This window comes from Anas platyrhynchos, chromosome 20 (genome assembly GCF_047663525.1).
Source record: "Anas platyrhynchos isolate ZD024472 breed Pekin duck chromosome 20, IASCAAS_PekinDuck_T2T, whole genome shotgun sequence".
NCBI lineage: Eukaryota > Metazoa > Chordata > Aves > Anseriformes > Anatidae > Anas > Anas platyrhynchos.
Genome location: NC_092606.1, coordinates 1,762,409 through 1,789,281, shown reverse-complemented (window position 1 = coordinate 1,789,281; position 26,873 = coordinate 1,762,409). Strand labels below are relative to the sequence as shown.

The 26,873-nt window shown below is 49.3% G+C and overlaps 2 protein-coding genes across 17 annotated transcripts in view; one reads left to right on the top strand and one right to left on the bottom strand.

Moving 5' to 3' along the window:
• ACACA (acetyl-CoA carboxylase alpha) overlaps positions 1-26,873 on the bottom strand; it is a 125,995-nt gene that overhangs the window by 97,903 nt on the left and 1,219 nt on the right. For 3 of the 14 annotated variants that reach the window (XM_038165887.2, XM_038165888.2, XM_038165890.2), the window contains exons 1-5: positions 17,728-17,937; positions 14,568-14,614; positions 13,377-13,629; positions 1,517-1,649; positions 734-872 (exon numbers count right to left, since the gene is read on the bottom strand). In XM_038165887.2, the coding sequence (XP_038021815.1) occupies positions 734-872; positions 1,517-1,649; positions 13,377-13,629; positions 14,568-14,614; positions 17,728-17,897 (742 nt within the window). In that variant the 5' untranslated portion in view covers positions 17,898-17,937. Of the gene's footprint in view, positions 1-733; positions 873-1,516; positions 1,650-4,400; positions 5,066-11,122; positions 11,145-13,376; positions 13,630-14,567; positions 14,615-16,561; positions 16,584-17,727; positions 17,948-18,282; positions 18,408-20,039; positions 20,171-26,153; positions 26,273-26,575; positions 26,701-26,873 lie in introns of those variants that run through there. The other 11 variants (XM_038165891.2, XM_038165892.2, XM_038165896.2 and 8 more) reach the window with 11 other exon arrangements.
• C20H17orf78 (chromosome 20 C17orf78 homolog) lies at positions 21,192-26,312 on the top strand. 3 transcript variants are annotated; one of them, XM_072025949.1, is made up of 7 exons: positions 21,202-21,742; positions 22,017-22,097; positions 22,809-23,081; positions 23,497-23,610; positions 24,188-24,327; positions 24,891-25,058; positions 25,928-26,312. In XM_072025949.1, the coding sequence occupies exons 1-6, from the start codon at positions 21,685-21,687 to the stop codon at positions 25,035-25,037; spliced, it is 813 nt and encodes a 270-aa protein (XP_071882050.1). In that variant the 5' UTR covers positions 21,202-21,684; the 3' UTR covers positions 25,038-25,058; positions 25,928-26,312. The 3 variants fall into 3 exon arrangements, with proteins under 3 accessions (XP_071882051.1, XP_071882050.1, XP_012948525.3); XM_013093071.5 differs by having other exon boundaries at positions 21,234-21,742; positions 25,924-26,312; XM_072025950.1 differs by lacking the exon at positions 23,497-23,610 and having other exon boundaries at positions 21,192-21,742; positions 25,924-26,312.

The following is a 26,873-nucleotide window of genomic DNA, read 5'->3' as shown; positions in this document are numbered from 1 at the left end:
TAACAATGATCCAAGAGTATTTTCTACATAATAAAATACCTATAGCAAACATTAAACTTTCTGTCTTGAAAGCATGTAACAAAAAAAAAATCTATTCTAAAATGGCTCAAACATTCATGTAAATCAGTTCAAGATTATCTCCAATTTTAAGATTGCTTTTAATTCTTCATTCCGATGGTCAAAACCCTCCTTTCTAATTGGGGATCACAATCCTCCAGTCTCCTGTCTGGTATTGGATCACTGTCACTCCAGAAGAACATCAGGCAGGGAAATTACTATTCACTGCTACGCTTAAAAAAAAAAAAAAAAAAAAAAAGCCTTCAAAACTCTTTAAAAGTTTTGATGTGTGCGTAAGTGCCTAACACTCAGGATCTAAGGTAAATTCAGGTTATCCCAGAAGCCTCCAGGAAGCAGGTACTTGGTGAAGTATAAAAATGCTTACAGATTGTCAGCAAATATGTGGAATCAAAGTTAAAAATATAAACCTAAAACCATGCTTAAGGTAAGCATATTCCAGTCAGATCTGGATATGGTTTTGAATGAATAGGTAACGCAAAATTACCTGCCTGGTGCTTTGTGTTCCTTCCAATTTCAAATAAACATGTTTAATCTCCTCCCAGAAAAGCCTGTTACTTGACAGAACAGCATGTGATACAGCAGACAATACATTCAACTTCTTGCACTCCTGTGGGCACACAGGTCTGTGTGGAGATGGTTGTGCACCTTCACTCACCTGCATTTGCTTTCAGATCCTCAGGAGTCACCATGACAACAAATCTGATTGCCCGCTCATTTCGAAACATCTCATAGGACCAGCGTCGGATCGATCTCATGCATTTCACTGCTGCGATCCCATTATTGGCTATCAGGACCTAAGTATATCAGATGCAGGGATGAGATAGAGTCTAAATAGCACAAAACACTAAGCAAGAATGAATCTGGCTGTTTTCTCTGCAATCTTTCATCCAATTTTTTGGTTCTGAGTTTCCTCAGCCAGTTTTCAATTCACTAAAACCATTCAATGCCCCATCAAGCAAACCAGAAATCAGCTCCTGCTTGACCATAAAGATTTTAATGTATTGTTTTGTTTGGATTAAAGAGCAGGAGGACACGTGAGAACAGGCATAATGAGTTCCTAAAATTTTTGATACCTGAATGGAGAAGAGAAGACCTCATCCATTAAATGACTATGTGTTTTTAAATACGTTTCTTAGTGTTTTATCCAGTCAACATTTGTTATGTATCTATAAAATATGCTCCTGTACCAGCAGAAGTGCTCTAGCTCACTCTTTTTTTTTTTTTTCCTGTCACACCAAACAAAACCAATGGGATGTTTACTTATCACTTTTAAGATAAAACTGAAACAGAATAATTACAGGCAGAAATATAATTTTCAAATGCAGGAATATAAATATTTTGATATCTGCAATGTACAGCCTTCTATGTAGAGAAGTCACTGCTCAAGGGAAGGGAACAAGAACACAACATGCTAAAGTCCAAAAGGTCAGCAACTTACCTTCTCTATAACTTTATTCCCTCCGAAACGAGTAACAAATTCTGCTGGAGAAGCCACAGTGAAATCCCGCTGCACGTCAACTTTCTTCCTGTCCCGGCCTTGCTTTACAAGGTGTAAGCCAGACATGCTGGGCCTAAGGCAATGTGAGGGGGACAGAAAAAAGGAACTTGGCAGTGCAGATGTTCATGAATATAGAGGATATGTCAATGATTTGTAAAGGTCCCCTTGACTACATTCCCCTAGAATTATTCCCTGCTTCCAGCCCACCATGGCCTGGCTCTGAGCTTTTACGAGGATGAATTTGTTTTGTAATCATCAGTTGTACTTCTGCAAATGCCAGGTTACCTGAGAAATTCTGGTTATGCTGATCTACAAGCACGTAGAAATGTGTTTGCTTTATATAGCTGCCCATCACAGAAGAGCTGTGTTAACTATGCTCCACCACTTCCGAATCCTCTAGGAAAGCTGACAAGTGACGACTGTTTTCTGGCTTTGGTAAAACAATGTACTAAATCAGACTCCATCAGGAAATCCTATTTGAGAACCACAGCAAGTAACCCTCCAGGTGTAAAGGTGAGGCTCTGACGTCTCTGTGACTGGTAACTTAAAATCCTTTTCCAAGGATTTTCCGCTATCCAATCTTTCATATCGTTATGAAAAGTTCTGGAGGACAAACTCATCACGTTACTGCTAACATGACGAAGCCAGTTCTGTGTCCGATCAACCCTGTGCTCTGCCGCTCTTTTGGTGTGGAAAGAGGAATGTCGCGGCCCTTTCTTATGTTTCAGCTTCCTCAGGAAAAAAAAAATGGATAAATCACCCTTTGCTAAAGTTTACAAAGCTGAAATTGTGAGAGAAGACGCAACTCCTCGTGAGTTCACTGTACTGCAGAAGGACTGGGCAGCAACAAGTTACTTCTCATTTTAAAGCCTCTGAGCTTCGCCTCTTCAGGGCCCTTCATAGTTTACCAGAATTTTGGTCCTACATTTGGCGTGCTTTTAACAGGCTCCTTTCCTTCTCCACAAACACCCTGACAGAAAATCCCCCCCCAGCTACGATGTAGGTGGCAGAATGTTTCTGTAGGGAGCACAGAGGAGGTATTTCAGGGGCTGCTCGAGGTGCGGGGAAGGCCCAAGCTGCAGGCCCGGGGTGCAGCCATGCAGCTCTGTGCCCGGCGACCCCACAGGCCCTGTGCCTGTGGAAGCCATCAGGGGCCTCTGACCTAATCAGCTGCTGAAGCACTGATGCGTTGAGCAACCCCACTAGGAAATAGGATGAGACGGGGCAGAAAGCGAGGGGAATCACTGGGGGAGAGCATGAAGGGAAAACAAAGCCAAGGACAAGCCCTGGAGGCGAGGCAGCCTGCGAGCTGTGAGGTTTGCGGCCGAGCTGTGAGATTTGCGGCCGTGCTAGGGTCAGGGCTCGAGTGAGCTGCGGCTGCTGGAGGTGCTGGGGTTCAGCCTCAGAGCAGGCACAGCCCCCCCAGAAACACACCGTGGCCTGCAGGTGCCATGGGGGTCTGCCTAGCTGGAGGTGACCCCCCTCAGCTCTTCCGCAGGAGCACAGAAACACCCCAGGCCAGAACTCTGACTAAAAATAATTGCTGATGAAAGAAATCCTGAACGAACCACAGCTATTATCCAGTCTGAACACAGATTTTTCCTCTTAGCAGCCTTTCCCATACTTTTGGTACTAGTTCAGACAGAAGGGGAAAAATAAAAGGTAACTGACAGGAGATCAATAGGATGATTTTAACAGATACTTAAATATAAATAAAAAATGTCCATGTCCCGGAGACATTCTAGGCCATACGAAGGGCTGTACCAGGTCAGACCAAAGAGCTGATAGCTGAAGAAGGGCATAGGACAAAGTTAAGTGCATGGAGGTACTTCCCCAGAAAACTTTCCCTTCTTCCAGCGAGCTGCACTTCAGAGATAAGCGGTGTCTCTGCACTGGCTGCTATCAGCAGGAGTTCACTGACCACGCCGTGCAAATCTCTGCCTGGGACTCTAAGGACAGAGGCCAATGGCCAAGAAAAAGAGTAAAAGTGTTGGTAAGGCTGAACTGTCATTAAATTTGTCTTTAAAGAAGACCAGAATCTTTGGCGTGGCAAGGAAGGAGCACAGCCCATGGAATAAGTCACACAGGTGTATCCATTGCACGTTTATTCAGAGCAGTCTTAACAAAAACAAACAAAAAAAACACAGACAAAAATCTTGCGGTCAGAATCTGTGAACGTGTATGAATGTGGACTAACTTGCCGAGTTCAAATTATTATACAAATAAAGATATTACTACAGATAAAATGACAATAAAATCTGAAGTTTGTCATCCAAAACAAAATACAAACACTTGTTTATAAACAAGTATAGTTCCATTTAATTTGTGATGGGATGCATGCCAAGAATATTAAGTTTGTTCACTAATAATCACAGGTGGCACATTATAACCAAAACAGGAAAGATTTTCTTCTTTTTCAGGGTAAGGTGGGGGAGAAGTTGGGCAGTAAGGAAGAAAGAAGACTGAGCTCTAAATAAAATAGAATGAATGGTGAGTTAGTTATAGTTATCCCTGCTACTCACCAGGTCACAGCTGCAGTGTTTTACTACATAGGAACTTCCAAAACGCTCACCTACCCTTCTGCTTATAGAGGTCAGAAGTTATGCAGAATCTCAAACTTTACAAGCCCTGATTCCCCAACTACAGTGCAGGTCAGCATCTTTCTACAGACTGCATGCACAAACACCTTACAGATAATGGCGAGTGTTTCTGAGGGATAAAATTAACACGGAAAAATAGCAGTACAGATTCCAGTACAGTGCCCAACTGCTTCCATCCAAGATGGGTGCTGCTATGAGGAGACAATCATATCTGCAATTCTTACCTCTGCAGCATGTGATATCTCATTTCCTGACTCTGATCTGCAGACTCCTCCATGCTGTCTCAGTGAAGGAATGAACAGACTGCAAGCTTGCTAACGACTCCTCTAGTGTAACTGCTGCTGGTTTATTCTCTTCAATGTTGCAGCTCAAAACCCAGCAGGGCAAAGCTGCCGAGAGCCTCTGCCACTCATACGGTTCTCCTTGAAGCAGTGGCACTTCCCGGATTGCTCCAGCCTGTTAACCTTTGTCCCCTGCCTTCTGCCACCCCTCTGCCACTCTTTCTTCCTGTGACGCAGCATGCACATTCAGAGGGTAGCAGCTCCCCTGCTCTGCGTTCAGAGGAAAGCAGCTGATCAGGAAAAGAGAAAACGATCTACAGGTTACGTAACCGGGCTCAGCACGCAGCCCCGCTGCCGCAGCACACGCTGAGAAGCTGCTTCCCAGAGCCACGGCCGGCCCCGTCCGCGTCCCCACGCTGGAGTCTGGTAGGAGACCGCAGAGCTTCCCCTGCCGGCATCCACTGGAGCCCCGGAGCAGCCAGCACCTCCCGTGCTGTCACAAAGGTAGCTGCTGAGGAGCGGCCACGGGGGTAAATTAGCCCGAAGAATTCAATCAAGGCACAGGATTTAAAATCAGATTTTCACAGTGGAGGAGGAAAGCCAGACGCACAGTCTGCAGAGGCACAGAGCACATCGGTGATCCGAACACGAGACAAAGAGCGCACAAACACCAGCCTGGGAGGGCTTGGACAAGACACCCCGGTTTGTTGTGCCTCAGTTTCTCCACCCATAAAATGGAGACCAGCTCACTCTGAGTGCTGTAAGATTAAACATCCTCACAAGCAAAGGTGCTGCAGTACCACCAGGTCTGTAGCATCACCAGAGAGCAGGAACATTTACTCAGTATCGAGCACATGCAGAAACAAACTGTAAATTTGGTGGGTGGGTGAGGGATGAGCAAGGGCAGTGGCTGCAGCTCTGACACACTGGGGATCAAACCTGGATTGGCAGCAACTGGATGACATTTTTAAATTTCACAGCATTCATGTCTGTGCTAGTGCGGGGCCATACCCAGGGAGCTCAGCCCTTACTTGATGCACATGTATTCCAAGAGTCTGAGCAGAAGCCATGCAATCATCCAGGATCACTCAAAAATAAAAATAATAAAAAGAGGAGTGTGCACCCAGAGGAAAAGGCAACCCTGAGCCCTGAAGAGCAAGGTGAGGTCACTGCAGGAGATGGGACACTAAGAATAGCCAGCGGTATGAGCGATGACCGACAGCAAGCGCCACGTGTCTGATAAAGTGCAGACAAACAATTCTGCACGGATCCAATTTCTCCAAGCATTGTCAGCAGAAGGGCGCAGCAGGACAGCGACACGCTGTGGCAGTGGAGGAAGTCACAGTGGAAACAAATCTCAGCAGATACAAGTGAGGCTGGTCAAAGAACAGTTTGAACAAACAAAAACCCCCGGACCCAGGCAGACCATGGGTCCTGCCACTGCCAGGACAGGACTGGCATTTTCTTTGTGTTCCATCAATGGGAAGCAACGAACTTACCTTACACCAAAGAGAACACGTATTACAAAAACCTTCTAATAGTACTGTGGATTAAAGCAGTGAGCGAAGTGATTGCACAGGCTGTGCTGTGGGAAAAGCAAGGTTTCACAACAGGTTTGAGTAGTACCTGATCAAGACTGGCTTAGCGTGCAGGTGACCCTACCTTGGGGCAAAAACACAGCCCAGATGACTCGTGGGATCCCTTCCAGCTGCACACTTTATTTGTGCCCAGATAAAAAGAAGGGGCTGTGTTTGAACACAGGATGTATCTGCCTGGTTCCTAAACGCCTCTCTCACCCGTCAAGTCTTTGTTCCCTCTTTGAGGAGCTGCTCAGGCCACCCAGCTATGAAGTGTGTCAGAAATCTCTTGTTAAATCCAGCATAAAACAGAAGCAAGTCAGAAAAGGCTGTCAGGCTCCTGCAGGGTGGCTGCCACAAACTCACCGCCTTCCCAGCTCCAAACAAGCCACCACAGTGGTGGAGACTTAAGTTTCAGACTCAGCTTCATAAGATCTGTGTCGCCTTCTCTTCCAGACACAGCTGGATAGGACCAGCAAAGCCCAGCAGGCAGGCAGTGACCCCACTGGCCACACACTGCACGCAGAACACAGCTCCATCATTTTCTGAGGAAAATTCTTGCATGATCTATGGCTCCATTAAGTTTCCTGGTTCTGATTCTGACTCGAGAATAAAATTTATGGTCACTGTCATTGACGTTTTATTTCTCAGTTTTTGTGATATCTGTTTCCCCAATATCTGCCTGTGCTCCAAAAAAAGCCTGCCCACAGCTCCCAGCCCAAACAGTTTCTGACCTCTGTAGCTGCAAGGAAACAGACCCTACAGCTCCACACAGCTCCACGCTAGAGAAACAGCTCCAGCAGTGGTTAAAAATATTCCTTTTGCCTTCTAGCAGCTGAATTCCCTGCTACGACACCAATGGACGTGATTTGCCGCAGCACCCCTACAGGAACACGCCGCACGAGGCTGTGCCCTCCTGCACCGATACTTACCACCAGCCACACACCACAGGGCTCACTTCCTAACCCAAAACCATCAGCACCAACTGGTAAATAACACCGGGAAACATCCCCCTCTTTGAGAGCCGGGGCCTGCTGTCAGACAAAAGGAGAGCCTGCGCGGCCCTCCCCTGCTCTCCTAGAAAAGCAGCGCTCGGAAGGACACATACCTGACGCACATCGCAGCCAGGAGCCCGCACTGATCCCAGCACTGGAACATGCCAAGTGCTCCCGGTGACGTAGCAGTTTATTCCACGGGCGGTGAGGCATTAGCCGGCTGGTTTGAATGGCAGCCTTAAGGAGACTGCAGCACACACACGCACACCGAGACGGGATCGCTCTGCTTCTCCCCCTGCTCGGGCCTGCGAAGGGCTCGGAGGGAGGGCAGCTCCTCTCGGCAGTGCAGGCTTTATGTTTTGTAAATATGTGCGGGCTGATGTGTGCCTGCATCTGATCTGGGTGGTGGGACTTTAACACTCTCGATGCATCCACGAGATCTGCTCTGCTTTTAGGGCTGCCTTTGCAACCCGTTTCACAAAAAAGCCGAGAGAACAAGCAGGCGTACATGTAATCCTGCAAGCAACACGGACCTCTGCGGCCAGAGTAAGCGGCTGGCTACGTCTTGGGCAACAGACACTGGGAGGCAGCAATCTGCACGGATTCAAAGCCATTTTATTTTTTCCTGCAGCCTTAAAGAGACAGAACTCGAATACAGATGGTGCCAGAAATCAGTGCTTCGACCTATAAATCTGACCACAAGACTCACCGCAGCTCTGACACAAGGCTGAGCCTAAAGATTTCAGGAATTTCAATAAAGGATACAGCCCGAAACACGACAGCCCTCTCCCTGCCTCTTGGCTAATAACCCCACGTTCACACCAATGCAGATTCTGACCAGCAGTCAGGGCAGGTGAGAAGCCTAAAGCAGTAACTGGCTCCAGCTCCAGAGCCCAGACCAGCAGGAGCTGCTGGGGCTCCCCTCCAACAGCCCCATACCATGGCTGCAGCAGATGCAGGTGTTCAATGCCAACACTTCTCAGCTGTTTGCTTTCCCTGAATCACCTGCCTGGCGTTTGTCCCTCGTGCTGTATGGATTTTAAATGGAACCGTACCCACAGGGCACACGCCACAGCGCTGGGGTTCTTGGCCGGTTCCAAAGCAGCACCTCGCCCGTGGTTATGGGGGAACCTGACAGCCTAAAGCTTCCTGAGCCCCTTTGGGTCACACGTACTGGCCATCCAAACCTCCCTGCTCCTGAGTCCCTCCTACATCTGTGTCCCACTCCCTCCCACTGTTCCCATTTTTCTTCATCACATCTTTCCTGCTCGGACCCTCATGCCACATTCCCAGACCTCAAAAATAGCCAGTAAATCCAGGTGTCAGTCCAAATAAACAGCCAAGCTTAAATCAAATCAAATCCAGACACCAGCCCCTAACCCCCTAAAACACCTTTGCCTTTATGTCCTCGCTCTGTCAAAGTTCAAGCTCTGAACAGATCTGCTCTGCATGAAAGAGAGAGGAAAAGAGGAATGAAGGGGCTGGGGGGGTGTGTTTCAGCGTGTTGGGAGAGCATCCTGCAGAGAGCACGGTGCTGCCCATGTCCCCATACAGACCACGTGCCAGACCGTCCGCCTGGTCTCATGGAAGGGGTTTTGGGGGGAAGCTCAGAGGTGCCGGTTATCTCCTAGCCTGGAGATGCTCTGCGTTCTTGCCACTTCTGATAACTATGCACACACAGAGGCCTCCACAGTGTAGCTGTCACTAAATAGGGCAGCTGTTAGAGGAGAAAAAATAACTCACAAGTTACCAGTGACCAAAACGCATCCCAAGCTTCCTCCTTCACAGCAGATACAGAAGGAAATTCAGATTTTCTCTCCAGGTGGATAAAGTTCAAAATCCCAACACAGCTCAATGACATTTGGGGTAACAAAACCTAAATCCTGGGTTTTGCTGGGGCTCCTGGAAGATGCACGGCCTTAATTTAACAACCTGCAAACAGCATCACTCTGCCCTGCCTGCTGAGCCTACAGCAACCAATCCCCAGCAAAGGGGAGGTCTGGGCAAGCAGCGAGCCACGCCAGGAGTCTGCAGAAAACCTGGCACCAAAGGTCCCCGTTCAGCACAGAAGAAGTCCTTCTCCACGCAGCCAGGCCAGTCTTGGAAGCAGCAGTGAAAGCAGCAGCCTCGCAGACCCCACAGCACACGGGTACTTACGCACATCTGTACATACAGACACAGCCACACCAAGGGCCCTACAAGATCAGCGCTCCATGAAGTCCTAACCACAAACCTTTGGACTGGAAAGGCATTTTTTTAATTCAAAACAAGTTCAAAAGGCTCCTTTATTTCCCTTGGTACTCTGCAATTATTCTAAGCCCGGTCTCGAAGCTGGCACCCTCTCCCTGTGCCAGGCTGGGCGCACTCAATGCGCTCCTCTCCAGCCCTAAATCGAGGCCTTCTTTCCAGATGACTTTCACAGCCGATTAGCTCTTCTTACACATCTCAGTAACTTACTGAGACTATTTACTGAGAAGTCCAAATAACGTAAGGCATTAAGTCTCTGTGGGCGTGGTGTTAGCTGAGCTACTTCCAAAAATTTGGCTTTCAGTTGCTGCAAGGGGATTGCCAGGTGACTTCGTACACCCAGGTTTGGTTATGAAACGAGAGCCCTGCAGTACAAGTACCAGGAGACACGCAGGATTTATTCTGTTCTTAAAAAGAATTTGATAGGGGATGCTATCTTTAAAAACCGGAATTAAATATAGCAATAGGCGAGAACGATTTACAAAACAAAATAAACAGACCCAAAGTATCTTCCCAGTGGCATTTACGGAGAAGTTACTTAATCCCCCACTGAAAGCCTCAGAAGGAACCTAACGACTGCCCATGGCTCACTGCACGGCACCGTGTCCTGTCCCAACAGGACTGCTGCCTCCAGCCAAGGGGCATTGCTGAGCTCAAACACAACACAGTTATGCCTGGAATCCAAAAGACAAAAATAAAGTGTGTTTAGTGTAATTACCTACAGGTGCAAAATGCAACAGAGTAAATGTTGTTAATGTAAACCATCTACAAGTACTTTCTTTCAGGAATCTTCTCCATGTTCAATGCCATAACCCAGCCAGGAAGGAATTTACACAGTTTCTATCACTGGATACTCTTCAAATACAGCACAGCTACAAGAAAGTCTTAGGACATTTCAATCTGCAGTTACTCTCCCAACCCACAGTTCTAACTCTGCTGCAACACACGCGCTGATTTGGAGTTCATCATCAGACCATGGCTTTCCCAATCCCCTAACACAGCCGTCAAGCAGCACAACCAAAGGTCTTACAGCTACGCAGTGCCACGGAAGCCAGTGTTGTACAGCCTGTCCCGGCAAGAGTGGCTTTAGCAACAGCACAAACACTTGGCCAGATCAATGAGGGGCTAGATGGATCAGCACACACGCTCCGCATGCCCAAGTGAAGAAACACGGGCTGGCACAGGCTGCCCAGAGCTGGGCCAGGAGCTATTGATTAGCACCACAGCCCCGGCAGCTGATAAGGCTCTTGGCCATGTTTTCCAGCTCAGACAGGAGACCTGCAAAGTCTCAGGTGCTGAGCAGACGCCAAGCAGCCTGGTGAGCCACGTATGCTTCACGAGGAGTCGCTGTGATGTTGTTTTTTCCAGGGGTCTAAGGGCAGGAGGAGGAGCAGCGCCTGGTGCTCCAGCACGGGAGGCTCCCAGCTCACCAGATCTGATGGGAGGCACCATCACCCCGAGCCTCCATCCCGGCACCAAGCATCTTCCACAAAGATTGTTCACTTGACCTGTATTGGAATGAGTTTCTTTGCTGTAAAATGACAGATCGTGAGAGCTGATGAGGGAGGAAGAGCATTTCTCATTAGCAAAGTCATTCTGGTACTGACGGGGTACGAGAGGGGAAATCCAACTCAATCAGATGGCTGACGAGCCTGCTTTCCAGCTCTCCTGTGCTGTAAGAAGAGATCTCTTCTCTTCAGCCATCAGAGCAACAGGTTTAGTGCCTGACGTGCTTTATGAAGAGGTAGGACAGCGTGGGTACGCTCATGCAACCCTTCTTCAGCTAACTCAATCCTGTATTTTAAAGATAATATTCCCTGAGAACGCCTCTGCATTGGTCACTCACCTCCAATACACGCTCTGTCCGTGGTTAGCTAACCAACGTGTCCTGTGTGGAGCCGTGAGAGTAACCAGCAAAGATTTTTTTGGCAATCTCTTCAAAAAGACACGCTCCCTTGGACCTGCACTTTGTTTCACCAACGCTGCACTCAACTCCCCATGAATTTGCCTTTACCGGTCCAGAAGGAGTCTCACTTTCATGGTGTCCAACAGGAAGCTGTAGGAATTGCCACGTCCCATTAATTCACCATCACAGGGCGAATTCTGTTTAACTTGTCTTTGTCTCCGTTTGCCCATGTGTAAACATTATTTGGAAATTGTTTGATGAAAGGGCCTAAGTGCCATCCTGGAAAACTCTTTCAATTCATCTAACTTTATCTTAGAAAAACAGCCCGGTGCTGTAACTTGGTTATTTGCCTTGGCTTTTCTCTCCAAGTTAACTAAAAGTCAAGTACCCTTCAAAGAGGGTGCCAAAGTAAGCAGGTTACAACAGAGGCGCTCAAGGTTGCGCACCTATTGCATTAGGGCCCTCTGAGGCCAGGCAGTGTCCTCGAAGTTACACAGACACTGCCTGATTTTCTTGCTCTCCCATTGTCTGTTTCCACACCAGTGGTTGTCTTCATCCCGCTCCTGTTCCTAAAACGTATATAGTTACAGGAGCAGAGCTCCTCCTACCTCAAAATTACCTTCTGTGCTGCCAACAAATGTCAGGCACTGGAAGAGTAATCCCCTTTAAATTTGCTTTAAGGTTTTGTATCTGTTATATTGCTGCCAGCTGGTGAAACCCATCCATCAGCTTGACCATAACAGCTCTGCAGACTCTGGGCTGCTGTCCTGTAGTTACAGGCTCTGCGCTGGGGCCATCTGGTTTCAGTCTGTCTCCCCACAGTGGCAAGGATGCCACCAACAAAAGGACAGATTGAACAAAATAGGAGAACAAGCTGAAAGGCAGCAGGAAGAGCAGGTCAAGAGCAGGGATGCTTTTCTAGGTTTGGTTCTGACCACCAGGAGGAATTGTTGGGAGAACCTAAGGCTGAAAAGCACCAGAACAACCAACCACAGCTCTATTTGTAAGCAACTGGCAGACAAAAAGATAAGTTACATCCAACTGTGAGATGTTGTGGATAAATCTTCCCAAAGCAAAACCACGTTTCCTTCCCTTACGTGCTGAAAAGACTTGCAAACAGGGGACTATCAATTGCTGCAGTAAATTTGGATGTTAAGACTGCTTTTGACGCTGTCCAGTATTGTATTTTCATAGCAACGTGCAGAACATCACACCCAGTGTACCTCAACCTCACAGCCAGTGCGGGGACTGCAGCTCCCCATACCCCTGCTGGAATATAGGAGAGGGATAAAGGGGACCTGGTATCTGGTGAGTCTTGCTGCGTTCTGCCAGGAATCTGAGCTGTAGCACACTGAGAAGGCCAAGATACCGCGCCTGTAACAGAATGTCCCGGTGGGTGCCTCCCACTAATAGTATGCAAATCAGCACCACAGTGAAACAAAGGAGCCTCTTAACGAGGCCATATTAACACCATGACCTCAGAAGACCAACTTCATAGATTATCAAAGCCACAAGGAATTAGGAGCAGGAGTGGAAGAGCCCTTCTCCCATGTGAGGCCAACACCTCCGCGAGCTGCAGGCAGCACCTACCATGTTACCACCTCTTCACACATTGACAATCTTTTCTTTAAGCAGGAACGATTTCCTCTGTCCAAACCAAAAAGCATTCATTCCAATCAACGTGGCATCACTGACATTACTCAGAGGTACTGTCAATGCTTTGGCTACACAGAAAGCATTAAATTCCATGCAAAGACAAAATACGCAAATACTGGCTTTGCTCTCAACAGAGGTGGCCCGTCCAGAAGACATCCACACATGAGAACCACAAAGATCTCAGTCAACACATTTCAGTTTTCTGAAAGCTAGGACGAGAGGCAGGTAATATAAGGGACGCCCTCCCTAACACTCAACAGCTGAGATTTCCAAAAGGTGCTTACGGAATTCAGGCACAGATGTTTCATTAAAAGCAACAGAAAACTGAAGTTATTCTTACAGATAAACACAGAAGGCATTTTGAAACAGTGCCAGAAGATCTCTTGGCACAGCAAAAACATTTGAAGCCAAAACCAGAACCTGGATATAAAGGTGAGAGCAATTAGTACTCAGTTTGCAAGGAGTAGCTTTGGATTATCTTTGGAATGGATAGGATCAAACGACTGACAGCTGAAACCAATGATTATTTTATCCATACCTCATATGGCTTGCCAGGCCATCCTGAGCACTAGAGAGTCCCAGGTCTGAAAGGGAATCCGAGCAGACAGACACAGGCGACAAAGACCTCTCCTTCTCCTCTAGCAGGTCAAGTTTCACCAAGGAGCTTGTCTCATCCTCTGAGTTATCCTCTGACACAGAACCAATAATAAAGCGCGAGTGAGCGTTCATCTCCAGGGGTTTAGCGGGTTGGGAAGACTCTTCCATGGCTGCTCCAAATTGTGCTCTCAGCACTTTACGTGGCAGAAGAAAGAACAAAAACAAAACCTGAGGTTAATGTCTGCTCTTACAGAACAAAGACAACGACAAAGCAAAGCTTGCTTCCAGCTGGAAGTGCAATGTTCAAACACCAAGGCTGAACCCGGATGGGCGGCCAGGACCAAGGAGAGTCACCTCTGCTCCACTCACTGGCTTCTCTGCTTCTTCAAGGACTAGGAGATGCAAGCAGCTGGGTGTTCTGATCTGCTGCAAAACCTGCTAGCTCAAAACCTGCTGGCTCACACCGCCTGCTCGCAGCAGCTCAGGTGCTTTCCGGCCCACCTTCTGCCCCGATTCTATAAAAGCACCATAACGAACCAGTAAAATACGATCCTTCCCTGCAAGGTTAGCAAGCGGGATCAGAGCAGCAATGGGTCTGACAAGCCGGAGGGAGGGGACAGGAGGATCCAGGTAAGGAACGATGGAGAAGGCAAACCTCCCCTTCCTGGCAGCAGCAAGCTGTCAGACTGGCTCAGCCATCTCCTGCAACATCACACGGACTTTAACCCAGTCTCAGATCATCCACGTCAGGTAGGGGATAGCTCCTACTTCATGGTAATACACCGAAACTTAGTGGCACGTTTTACACTTGTCAATAGGAAAATATGAAAGTTCAGGTCTCCGTTTACTATTAAAAACCATTACATAGAAAAAAGAATCTCTTAACATGGAGAAGTGTGAGTATCACAAAATCAGCATTGTTTCCACAAAGAACGAATGTATTTTATTTAAATAAAATAAAAAATATAACTGGAAATAAAGGAACGTGAGAGACAGAGAACAAAGGAATACTCTGGAGCACAAAGACAGGTGGGATGGTGAATTATCGTTTGAAGTGTACCAAAATTGGGCAGAGCACATATCTATACACAGCTGGAAATCAAACAAAAATTAGAAATGCTTGTGCACTAACCTCTTGTTATTCTTGCAATCTGGGCAGTTATCCACTTCCAAAATGAACTGGAAAACAAAAGAATTAACAAGTAAATATTACTGTTATGAAGAATACTCTGCATGTTTTACTCGGCTATATGAGCCAGTGAATACAGAACTGTTACGGGGTGGAAGAGGCCCACGCAGGTCAGACAGAGCACCGATTAGACCAGGAGCCAGACCCACAATGCCCAAGTCAAGCCATGGCACCTCCTGCTAGCCCATCGCTCCGGCAACTTCTGAGCTCTGTGCTGGTGCACACAAGATACAGACCCCTGATCTTGTGGTTTAGCACTGTTTTTTAAAAGAAATGCTGTTTTGTGCCAGTGCTACCTGCTTGATTCAAATTTCTTCCTCTGTCATCTCTGAGCTTCTGAATCTGGCGTCCAATTTCAGCTGAATTTGATGGTCAAGAGCAAAACCCAGTGATAATCAGAGACCTCATGAGAAATCAGGGGCTAGGAAACGCAGCTGACACATCGCATTTTTACATGCGAAAACCCAGTATTTACCTGTGAAATAAACTCTAGCAGCTGTGACACAGCAATACAGCCCAGACAGATGAGGAACCATGGCCTCAGGGCCCCAGTCTCTCAACAGGCACTCCACTACTGCCATTCACCGTCCCGCAGAAGGGATGGTTTGGGACCTTTAACACCACCCCAAATGCAGGAGAAAGCCTCGCCAGCCCTGCTAGCTCCAGCAGCGTGATAGGCTCGGTATGCACAGGACAACCTTCATCCGGTACACAAGCAGAACTAGACCACGTTATAACACAAACAGGACGTGATCATAGCTTTAATTAGAGCACAGACGAGGAATTTATAGGCACTGCAATCCTTAAACACCGTGCTCTTTCTTTTCATCAGTAACTGAGAATTAAAAACAGATCCAACTGGCTCCTGCGCTTTTACCACGACCGTACTTGACTGAATTATTTAGATCAAACCCGGTGTTGACATCACTACTCCCACAACCTCCAGTTTCACTGGGGCCACAGGCAGTTCATTTTACAGGGAGATGCACTTAACCACTTCATGGCTGGAAAGCCACAAACACCCGTCCAGTGAAGGCATTCAGATGGTGGATCTGGCTGCCCCTTTTCGAGGGCGGACGAGGAAAAGACTGTAAAGCCTGCCCCCCTACCCATGAAGTGCAGAAGCTAACTCCTGCAAGAGGCTTTTTTTATGCATTTATTCCCATTGCTCAGAGTTTAATCAAGTTCTCTTTGTGCGTATAAGCACGAAGACAATGTTTGTGTGTCTATTTATTCTGGCGTCAGATCACTCCTGGAGAATCTCATCCAGACGGATTTACCGGTGGCAAAACCATCAGTACTGAGGGACACGGGACACAGCCACATGAACCCTGACCCTTTCTTAATTGAGACTTTTTCTTAATTGAAATACTTTTCTTATTTGAAACACTTATGTTTTAGTAACTAAGTATCGAGGCTTTTCTTTTAACCCCTCTAGGTAAGAGAAAAAGAGCAGCGGAGGCGCAGCATTGCACACAAACGCTCCCTGAGAAAGCACCGAAGCAGCGCCAGGGCCCCGATTCCAGTGCCAGGCTCAGACGACTTGACTGAACGGCGTGTTTGTACAACTCTTTCCAAAAGCAGGCAGCTATCCACCAAGCCCCATTCAAGTGCATTCACCAGCGCACTGCTGACCCCGCGCAGCCCAGGCCCGAAGTCAGGAGCTGTGCTGAAGCTCCGCGATCAGCTGCTAACGAACTGGCGCCGAATCAGACACAAGCTCGGCTTGTCCTCGGTGTGCTGAAATCCATTATTCACATTTAATTTAATTTCAGCGTTCTCTGGGGCCAAATACAAGGTATGATTTCTCAGAGACCTCCTCGCGGAAGCCTTTTGCCCCCCGTGCTGCAAACAGAGGGCCGAAGCTGCAGCAAACAACAGCCACAGGTCGGGAAGGTGGCGCCTGGAATTCAGCTACCCACCACCAGCACACGTACCGTTGCTTTAATAGCGTTGAACGAGGCCCCAAAACCAAAATTGCCTGGCTCCTCCACTACACACACACCCCACGCTGCGGAGCTGCCGAAGAAGCCCTGTGAAATACAGATGGACACATCCCGAGAGCTGCACCTCGCAGGGAGGGAAGGACATGTAACATCACGCAGCCGGAGCTTGCTCAGTTCCACAAACACATGTTAAATCAGGGTTTTATCTTTATGGAATCACAGCCACACTCCTCCCTCCCAAAGAAGCCAGCTCGCATTGGAAGTTGGAAGACACGCAGCATTTCCATACCTTAACGTCTGCGGAGCTGGGGGGTTATTTAAAACCCAAATCACAGCCTTTGTACGCCTTGTGCTACGAGCAATGAAAACTCTGCAATCCAAATTTACGAAGTAACACGTCTGTTTTTGCCTGAGGTAGAACAAATCTCAGTTCACTTCTCCGCAACTCCACTGCCACACGAAACGTTTTCGGCTCACCGATGAAACGCACATGTGAAAACCCCAGGCCTTAGGAGTTCTTATTGCAATTTCACTTCAAGATCATTCTTATTATTGTAAACCATACCTGGACACAAAACATACTTAACGTAGGAGAGAAATTAAGTTTTAATTAAAATTATGTGTAATTTTAAGTTTAATTAATTTTGATTTTGAGCTTATTTTTCTTTTCCAAACAACCCTGTTTTAAAGAGGACTACGCTACTGAAAAGAACAGCATCACTCCCATGAAAATTAGTTGTAGGTTCCTTCAAAGACACACAATAGTACCTCTATGATAGTCAGAAGCCACAGAAAAAGGAATTCAAACAGAGCTAGGTTTATTTAAAGGCCCGCTATGCAAAACCCAGGGGTCTGCATAGTTAACCAAGCAAACGACAGCCAGGTGCACTTCCACTGCCCTAACTGAAGGAACACAGGTAACACCAAACAACAAAACCTTTCATTTTTACTTTGTTTTCACCACGTATCTACCAGCCTGATGACTCAGTTGCCTCCAGGAACACACATCACCTCGGCTGGAAGTCTCCAAACGCACAGCACACGGAGGGCTCCTGGCAGCGGGACGGGCAGCGAGCACCCAACTCACTGCAGAGCCCGTGCGTCCTCCTGCCACGCTGCCAGCCCTGCGGACAGCCCCGAGCCCCAGCAGCCCGTACCTGCAGGCAGCACGGCCGCTGCTCCACCTGAAGCTGCCGCCTGGCTCCGAACCCAGCGCTGCTCCGCTCCCTGGCCTAAATCTCCTCTCTGCAGCAGCAGCCACAGCACCCGGCTCAACTTCTCTCACCGCTCCTTCACCCGGAGGCGCTCTGCCAGGCTCTGCACGCATCCACCCCTGGGCTGGGACCTCCTCGCCTGCTTTTAAACCACCGCACGCCCCCCAACGCGGGCAGAGCCGCTCAGCCCAGGGGCACACACGCTGCCCGGGCGTGCTGAGGCCAGAGCCCTCACCTGCCCTGCCCGGAGGCACAGCGCAGGGCCCCGGCTTCCAGCAGCCCCGAGCCCGGCTGGCCCTCAGGGGGAGCCTGGGCCGCTCCGGATCCGCTCCGGATCCGCTCGGAGCCCGGTGCAGCCCCAGCAGAGGGGCTCCGTGCCGGGCCCTGGGGCGCCGCCCAGCGAGCCCCGGCCCTGCCGCGGCCCCCGGCGCCGTTCAGCGGTGCTGATCCCGGGGGGGGGTCGCGGTGCCGGTCCCGGTGCCCCCCTACCCCGCTCACCTCAGGGTGCCGACCCCCGCGGAGGCTCCGCGGCCCCCCCCGGCCTGGCGCTAGGCAGCGGCGCTGCTGGGGGCGCGGCGCGGAGCCCCCTCCCGCCACCTCCGGCCAGGCCACGCCCCCGGCCACGCCCCCCTCCGGGCGAGGCCCCGCCCACCGGCCCCGCCCACCGGCCCCGCCCCGCCCCGCCCGCGCGATGGTGTGATGCGGGGGGTTACCTGGGGTCAAGCGCCTCGAAGCCCCCCTCCCCTCCCGCGCCGCTCTCATTGGTTCGCCGCGGGCGCGCAGCGGGGGGGCGTGACCAATGAGAGGGGCGCGGGGCGCCGAGGGGCGGGGCTAACGAGGAGACGCCCATGGCCTGAGCGGCCGGCTGGGCGCGCCCACTGTTTGGGGAGAGGGGGGGGGGGGAGAAGGGGGGAGCCGCGGGCGGCCTGGAGCCAACCACTGCCGGCCGCGGGGGGCGCCGGGAGCGGGGGCTGTGAGGCGGCGGGGTCAGCGCCCTCAGCGCCGCGGCCGCCCAGGGCATAAACGCCTTTATTTGTGCCTCTGGAAGGCTGCTCGGGGCATAAACGCCTCTATTTGTGCCTCAGGACCCCCTATTTTACACAAGGGGCTGTAAAAGGCGGCTGTGAAGGCGGCAGAGGACTGTAAAAGGTGGCTGTGAAGGGCAGCTCGCCACACGCAGCGCCAGCCCCGCTGAGGCGCCGTGCCCAAAACCCCACACACAGCTTACCAAAGCGGGGATTGCGCCAGGTTCGCGGTGCCCAGGGCTCTCGGCATCCCAAATCATGCCCAAACCTGCCCGCCGCGGCCATCCCGTCAGCCAGGGCTGCGGGAGGGATTGCCACACGGCGCGGGGTGTAGCAACGCGGCCGGGGGAAAGAACGCCAGGAGACGGCAAACGAAATCCATCAATGTTACGGGCGGATTGGGAAGGTGCTTTTGAAATGGAACCCTAACAGCAGCTCGGAGGGCCGTAAAGCAGCACCTCGGTTATCCCCGTAACGCTAATGCTACGGCCTTTGCACAGAGTCCCAGCGCACAGCACACAAGAGGGCAGTTAATGCACAGACACGCAGCACAAAACCTTTCCCAAAGCATTATCTGAGTTTTACACAAGCAAATAAAAGCTTTGGATTTGGTGCATTTCGCAGCTGCGCTTCCTTACTGAAGCAGCAACAACATCCCTTCACTGTGAATGGGCATCGGTGGGCGATGTTTTACAAGGAAGTGCATTTCGGGAGGAATTACAGAAAGGGATTTAGATGCAGTATAGTGCAGGGTAAGGTGCCCCCAACAACAATTATTAGCCATGCTGACTGAAATCCTGCACTTGGGACAGCAGCTGAATGTTGCTGTGACTTACATGGGAACAGAAACGGGTTCTCATTTCTTTCAGTTCCAGACTGAAGTAGTTAAAAAGGACAGTGCTCGAGCTTCAAATTGTAGACAGCAGGAACGTGTGCTTCAATCTGAGCATCCTGCTTCACAAAGCTCAGACTACTTTGCAATGGCAGGGGATTTACAACCGTAACCACGATTCTGCTTCTTGAGGGGCAGGAGATGTTGCTTAAATCCATGTCCCCTTCCCACTGTATTTGGGAACCGGACACAATATGTTACTTACTTTCACGCGACTTACAGCACACACGCTGTTTACGTGTAGAACCCCTCCCCATACACAGTTGCTCAAAAAAGCAAGCATAGCCTCAATAATGCAAACCAGTCATATCAGAAAAAAGCAGGGTAAATGTTATTACCTTTTATGACGCCAAGTCTGGGCTCCATGTCTCTTTCCCAGGCGCTGATAACGTCACTAGTGCAAACACGGGACAGATCATCCTAGGTTAGGGGGGTTAGTGACACCATGCGTCCTGGCAGGACTCCTGTCCTGGCAGGCAAGAAAAAGAGAGAAGGGTCAGATGGCTTTTAAACCCCAAATCATCTTTCATTTAGGAAACACCACGGAAGATTTGAAATATCAGAAAAGAAATGGTAGCGCTCGCAACGCTGACAACAGCTGCCTGTTTACCAGGATAATCACAAAATAAATCTCCTCTCCAGTCAGCAGGTGAACAGCCACTGCTAACTCCGTCCACAGGATGTGCTATTAGTCCTAAGCTTTCTTACAGCTTCAGGCAGTGCCCTAAATCATCTCGTCAGACTGCAAAGTTCGGCTTCTCTTGGCATTCCCAGCCCAGAAGAGAAGCAGCAGACCGAGTCACGCAGCAAAAGCGAGCGCTGGGGCTGGGAGGTGAACAGGGAATAGTGGTACTGGTCAAACACATTCCAAATGAACATTTAGTTGTTTGAAATTGCTTAAAATCTAGTTCTCTTTTTAGTATTTTTGAGTTTTTATTTACCAGGCTGACAAATTTGGGATTCCTGATGGTTTCTATCTCAAGAATAATAACAGATTCGTTCAACTGGGAAATCATTTCAATCCTGATTTGCAGCTACGTGTTTATTCTTCATACTGCACTTGGAGGGGAGGGAGCGGGTTTATACTTCTCAGGAAGATTCAAAGTGTTACTTTTTACACTGGAAAATGGTGAATGGCATCCTTCTATATTGATTCTCTATGATTGGTCTTCTCCAGCCTTACTGACTCTGTGACTCTGTAACGCTTAGAGGCAGGTTGTGTTGAACCTCTGGACTAGGAGCCGTTTGAAAACTCAGGGGGTTGTTTTAGATTCAACAAAAATATTCTATCCTTCCTTCTGTGACCGGGACGTTAACCTGTGGCTACTCAGCATTTCAAAGTCAGAGGCTCTGGAGGAAAAAATGATTTCCATCGCCACCTTGCGTCTAACTCAGAAAACTCCAGCTCCCCAAACCAATGCATACACTGCACCGTGTCACCCAGCAGCACCCCTAGCTCTGGGGGCAGCCCTCCTCCTGCCATCCTTGCCCTGCCCTTGGCACTTTGGGGCTTCAGCATTGACCTGAAGAGCCCTGGGGGGCCCTGGTTGCCCCGGGCAGGGCACGCCCGGTTCTAGAAGCAGCCAAGCCCCTGGTGCTCAGCAGCCCCCAGCACCCCGAGCCCTCTCGGCTCTGGGACTCACCGCTGGGACCAGGCTTTGTTTGGGACGTGCCTATCGGAAGGACGTTCGTCTGACAGATAAGGCTTTCTCCAGGCCCGTTTCTTACCAAACTGCACACCTCTGCTGCTTGGAGCAGAGCTGGGAAGCAGCACGGCCTGCAGTGAGTTGACACTGACTTTAACCTCTCCATATATTGACCATCGTGCAGGTGCAGGAGCTTTCAGCAGGAGCCTACGATCCCAGAGCTGTTCCGGGAGCTCTTCTAATCAGCACGGTATCTGCCTGAACACCTCTGCGGCGATACTCGGAGGAAGCAGTAAAGATAAAAAGGGCTTCGAGACTGTGAGGAGCAGATGCAATCATGGTCACGATATTAATATTTAGCTTAGTGTTTGCACACACCAGGCTCATCAGAAGAGGTGAGTTGCTCGCATAGCTGCAAGCTCTAACTGAATAAAGATTTTGTAGGAGACTAACTTAAAAAATGTTAGTAATAAATCCGTTTATGTGTTAACTGTCTCTTTCCCATACACTGAAGTAAATCTCTAATCCATACGCCCTCACCCCAAATCCTCACACCTTTGCTGTCAGCAAAACACTGGCATTTAAAATTAGTTACCAAAAAGCAGGTAGTGCTGACTTAACTGCACATTGCAATTAAAAGTTGCTCAGCCTTCACTCCGTTCCCCTCAGACCTCGGAGACTACAAATGCCACGTGGAAAATGCCTCAGAAACAGCTGGCCACATAAGAAGCCTGGACGTCTTTCTGCAAGGTAAGGAGCTGCTGGAAGAGGGAAGCTGCCAGGGCTGCTCACGGCATGCCCAGCATTTTCAGTGGTCTCAGCTATGCCTCAGCCAAAAAGGACACAAAAGGTCCAACAGAGTTTTTTTCCATTTTGCTGGAAACCCAAGAGACCATTCCGGTAATCCCTGATGGCTGGTGTCATTTGCCATCGATAATTACCCACAAAATCTGAAATTTTCAGCCAACTGCTGCGGCAAAGGAAGCAGACTTCCCCCAGGACTAACGGCAGAGTTGCACTTGGTAGAACTGCCCCTTCCTCATCCCCCTGGGATCTGCACCCACCGGCTTTTGGCATCCGAGTGCCTCGGTTAAGGGCCCCGGGTCCCACATGGCTTTCAGGGTCCCCGAGGGCAACAGGGACCCCAAAGAGAGGCTCCTGGGCAGCTGCCCAGCATGGTTAGGTGGCTATGAACTGAGGTGGTGTGACTGCTGCCCTGGAGAGGGCAACAGCTTGCAGTGCTCGAGCATTAAGAGTAAAGCTTGTTTGACAAAAAGGGACAACAAAGGGATGATGCACAGAGAACTTGCTTGAGTTTTCCTCGTTGTAACATTAACCCCAAGCTGCCCCTGAAGTTTCCTTGCAGCAGTACATCCCTCGCAGCTAACTGCTGGCTCGAACCTCCCATAGGAATAATTTAAGAGAAGCCAGTCCTAGCATGAGGTTCGTATCCTTTTCCAGCCCCTGGGATAGCAGCCACCGAAGGGAAGTTAAGCAGACGCCAAAAAGTCAGCACTCTGGAATGCTTTAGTCATCGAAGCTCTGTGCAAGTCAATCTGCTGCACTTGGAGAAGCTGCACAGAGATTTGGCAGAGTGGGCTGTGGAGAAGTGCACCCTGCAGAGCATCGAAGTCATCACCACTGCAGTCCGAGCACCCGCTCGCAACCACAGCTGTGTTCTACTGACACCCAAGAGAAAGAAGTTTCATAGAAAATTTGTTCTGAGAGGAAAAGGTAAGGAGTTCAATGTAGCAAATAGCTCTTTAAGTATACAAAAGCACAGCGGCCTTGTGCCTTCCTGTAAGAAAAAAAAAAAAAAAGAAAACAAAACAAAATTAGGAGGGAGTAACAGAGTTGAAGCTATGGAAATGTTCAAGTTTTGGAACAATTCCATGCTGTTGCTTTCCCTTCTTTTGGGAGGATCATGAGGTTTTGGCAGTTTCCAGTATTAATACTGACGGATAATTCTGTATGTTAGAAAATTGCACACAAGCAGAAACAACTACCAGTCCTGGTACTGTGCTGCAAACTGCCAGTACTCCACCATTTCTGGTCAACTGTTTCAGCGTGCAAGTTATTCTAGAAAATGCTTCTGGCTCTTCAATCCAAACAGAAACAGATAACCAGATTTAAAACCTGTCCTTTCCAGTGTTTCTGCCAGGGGTATCCAGCCATGCTGTAAAAGCAATGCTGCTCAAGCGGAAAGTTTTTTCTGAGGCTCCGACTATGCCACCTGTGTACCACAGAAACCAGACTTTGCAGGGTAGGTTCCAGCTCTCCCTGCTGAGCCACAGGGTAGCAGAGCAGTAGATGTAGGGATGGGAAGGATACCGGCCTTCACACACCTCTTGGCCCAAGTTCTCCCAGCCAGTGATTTCTCTGAACAATGGTGTTGGATTTACCAATAAATGCATTGGCCCAGGTAGTTTGTGAACCCACGGCCGTGAGGAGAAAGCAGCATTTAAGTGCTGGCTTTCAAAGGAAGCTACCAGTGCTCATGCATGCCCTGAGCTCCCCTAACAGCTCCCAGCTTCCTTTAAAAACCTCACAGGACTTCACTGGGAAGTTCCAAGCCTTACTACACTGCTGTGCTGGGGCTTACCCACCTGTTTCTTCTTGGGAGCAGGCAGGAACTGTAAGATATCTGAAGTATTTTAACATAAAAATATCCTGAGGTTCCACAGAGATTTACAGCTTCCAGTGAAAGCCTTCAGGAACCTCCAAATTGTTCCTCTGCCACAGCCCACCTCACTTAGCCCAACTTAATGAAAATGAAGCAAATCTTGAACTGTCAAAGACTTGTAAAGACGTCTGAAATATTCTTACGTATCTCATTTCAGAGGGAATTACACCCAGAAATGATAGAGGTTTTATGATCAGAAAAAAAATAAGCATCATCATTAAAGTGATCATCACTTGTGTCCTGTTAGTCTCTGCCATATGGTATATCGTGAACGTCATATGTGAATTTCCCTGCTCGGTAAGTTCCAGACCAGGACAGCTTCCCACCTCCTTCCCCACCCTCAGCCAGGCCAGCCGTGTGAGCACAACCGGCGAGTTAAAGCACACTCACGGAGTTTTTGGGGAGAATTGTCTTCCCAGGCATGGGCAGAGCCTGGGTGCTCAGTCTGGAGGGCCCAGGGAAGTGCACGTGCTGAGCTTTGCAGGCACTGCACTGTGCTGACCCATCACAAACCTCCCGCTGTGCTGGGACGCTGCTCCTCCTAGCAGAGATGGCATCCTCCTGATGCCAGAGGAAGAATGGTTTAGGGGTGGAAAAGAAAAGGCCCTGACTCAGGAGAGGTGCCCCTCTCTCACCTTGCAGGCTGCAGGATGCAGCAGGCGGGTGAGAACACACGAATGCAAGGGGCCGGTGCTGGGAACCAAATACCCCAGGGGCTGAGATACACCAAGTTACCTCTGTGAAATCACATCGCTTTGATGCCCAGACGCCCACCACGGTCCCTCCAGAAACAAACAGCCTTTTCTTAGCTTTGGGCAGCTGGTATTCCCCACCCTGACTGCTTCTGCTTCTTTCCCAAGTGCTTGTGCTTGGACTGGATGGCCGGCAGGCAGAGCAGCAGCAGAAGCGTGTACACAGCCTCCGAGCCATTGGGTCACCAAACGGGCACGCTTCTAACCCAGATACTTACGGACACGAAGGAGAAATCGCTGCAATCTTTTGCCTGACTCTCAGGCTCCCTTCCACAGGTACGACCAGGCAGTGGCAGCCAAATGTTGAGCGAGGGATAGCGGGCCCCGCTGTGAGCAAGCCTCCAAGGGAAATAGATAGACCTATCCCTTCCACTTCAAAAGATTAAATATCCCCGTGGCCCTGAAGATGAATGGCTAAGGTGCCCTTTCATGAAGAAATGATTTAATCTTGTGCTTCCTACCCCATTCCGTGAGCTGCTGAGGTAGAGCAGTTATGCTCTACTCCCGCCTCGCACCATGACGGGGGGGTCAAGTCACTTCAGTTTGGCTTGTCCAGCTGCTTGTCTATCACCGGGCTCTGATTGCCCCGCGGTGAGACTGGGGAACACACCAGAAACCCTCCAGATATTGCACATGCAGAACAAACCGCCTGAGGGCATTTAACTTGCAGAAACGATCAGTAAACAATTTCAAATAGAAATGAAAATTACTCCATTTGTTAAAACTTCTGAGTAGAAAAAGGCAGAAGGTGAGCACGTTGCTCATTGCAAATTACCCACTTTGACCCTCCTGGAGTGAAACTGTGCAGTGAGAAACGGGCTACAGTGAGAGGTGAGGAAATTAAACTGAGACCTGTAAGAGCCATTTCGCGCAAGCCATTGACCAGCCCTCAGGTGGTAACACCTTTGGGCCTCTCCTAAGCTGAAAACCATTTGAACGGAGTTAAGGCAAAAGGCTCTTTATGTCTCTGCTAGCTCCAGGAGATATTAGGCTTGCCATAACTTCTTGAGCTCAGTTCAGCCAGGAGATGTCGCACTGTTAATTACTGGTTTGAAAACCACCAGAGCGGAGCACTGGGGTAACATTCCAGCAATACGGTTCTTTACTATTCCTCACGGTATTTTTTTTCTTCCCTTGCCAGACAGAAGCATAATAGCAAGACCCTTAAATGAAGAGATCCCAAATCCCTGTTGTTCATGAAACCCACCCGAGAAATGCCGCAGGCCTTACTGGAACACCCTTTTCCCTCAGCCACCTCACCTTTCTCCTCACCACCTCCTGGAAGCAGCAGATCGAACATCAGCGGCTTAAACAACCACAACCCAACCGCTGCAGACTGAAACCAGACTTAACATCAGAGGAAACACTTACCTGGTTAGGGGCAGTCACACCAATTCACTGGGAAAAGAGCTGCTGCGAAGACACCCATATGCTGATCCCTTCCATTAAGTGCCCGGATTCCTATTTTAATTCCCAGATACTGGAAAAACCTGTCGGCATAAGCAATAAAAATTTCACTGACGTTCCAAACTCTGCCTCTCTCAACTACTTTATTTTTCCCATAATTTAGGGAAGGCATTTAGGGCCTAGACAAAGGGAAAAAATAATTTCCAGGGCTTCCAGTTGTGCCATTACACAGCTCCGACACGGAGCACACACGTGGCAGACTCCCGGGGAGCCTCCTCCTGCGGCCTCGGGGGAGCGGTGCCCACACCGACTGCCGGGCTCTAGCCCGAGCTGTTGGCATTTTGACACGAAACGGCCCCCTGAGCAACACGAAATGAGGCTCTGACCTGCATCCTCGGCCCTCAGGTATGCCCTGTGGGTCTGCGAGAGCAGCTCCTGAGCTCCCCGCGAGGCGCTGAACACTGCAAACCCTGCAGCAACAGGCGGGGGCAGCCCCTGACATCCACCTTGATGTGTCTGCAGCATTTACATATATATAACTTCTATGTATATGTATAAATACATACATATATTTAAATACAGGGCAATATGCACATGTATCTCTCAGATATAAATAAATATGGGATGATATATAGATTGGATATATCAATATACAGGGCAAAATACATATAGATATCATATATG

Bases quoted from the DNA above. Each gene is read 5' to 3' on its own strand.
- C20H17orf78 (XM_072025949.1), top strand. From the start codon at position 21,685: ATGGTCACGATATTAATATTTAGCTTAGTGTTTGCACACACCAGGCTC. The intron at 22,098-22,808 runs GTAAGGAGCTGC...ATCCTTTTCCAG, and splicing joins CCTGGACGTCTTTCTGCAAG to CCCCTGGGATAGCAGCCACC. The intron at 23,611-24,187 runs GTAGGTTCCAGC...ATCTCATTTCAG, and splicing joins CAGAAACCAGACTTTGCAGG to AGGGAATTACACCCAGAAAT.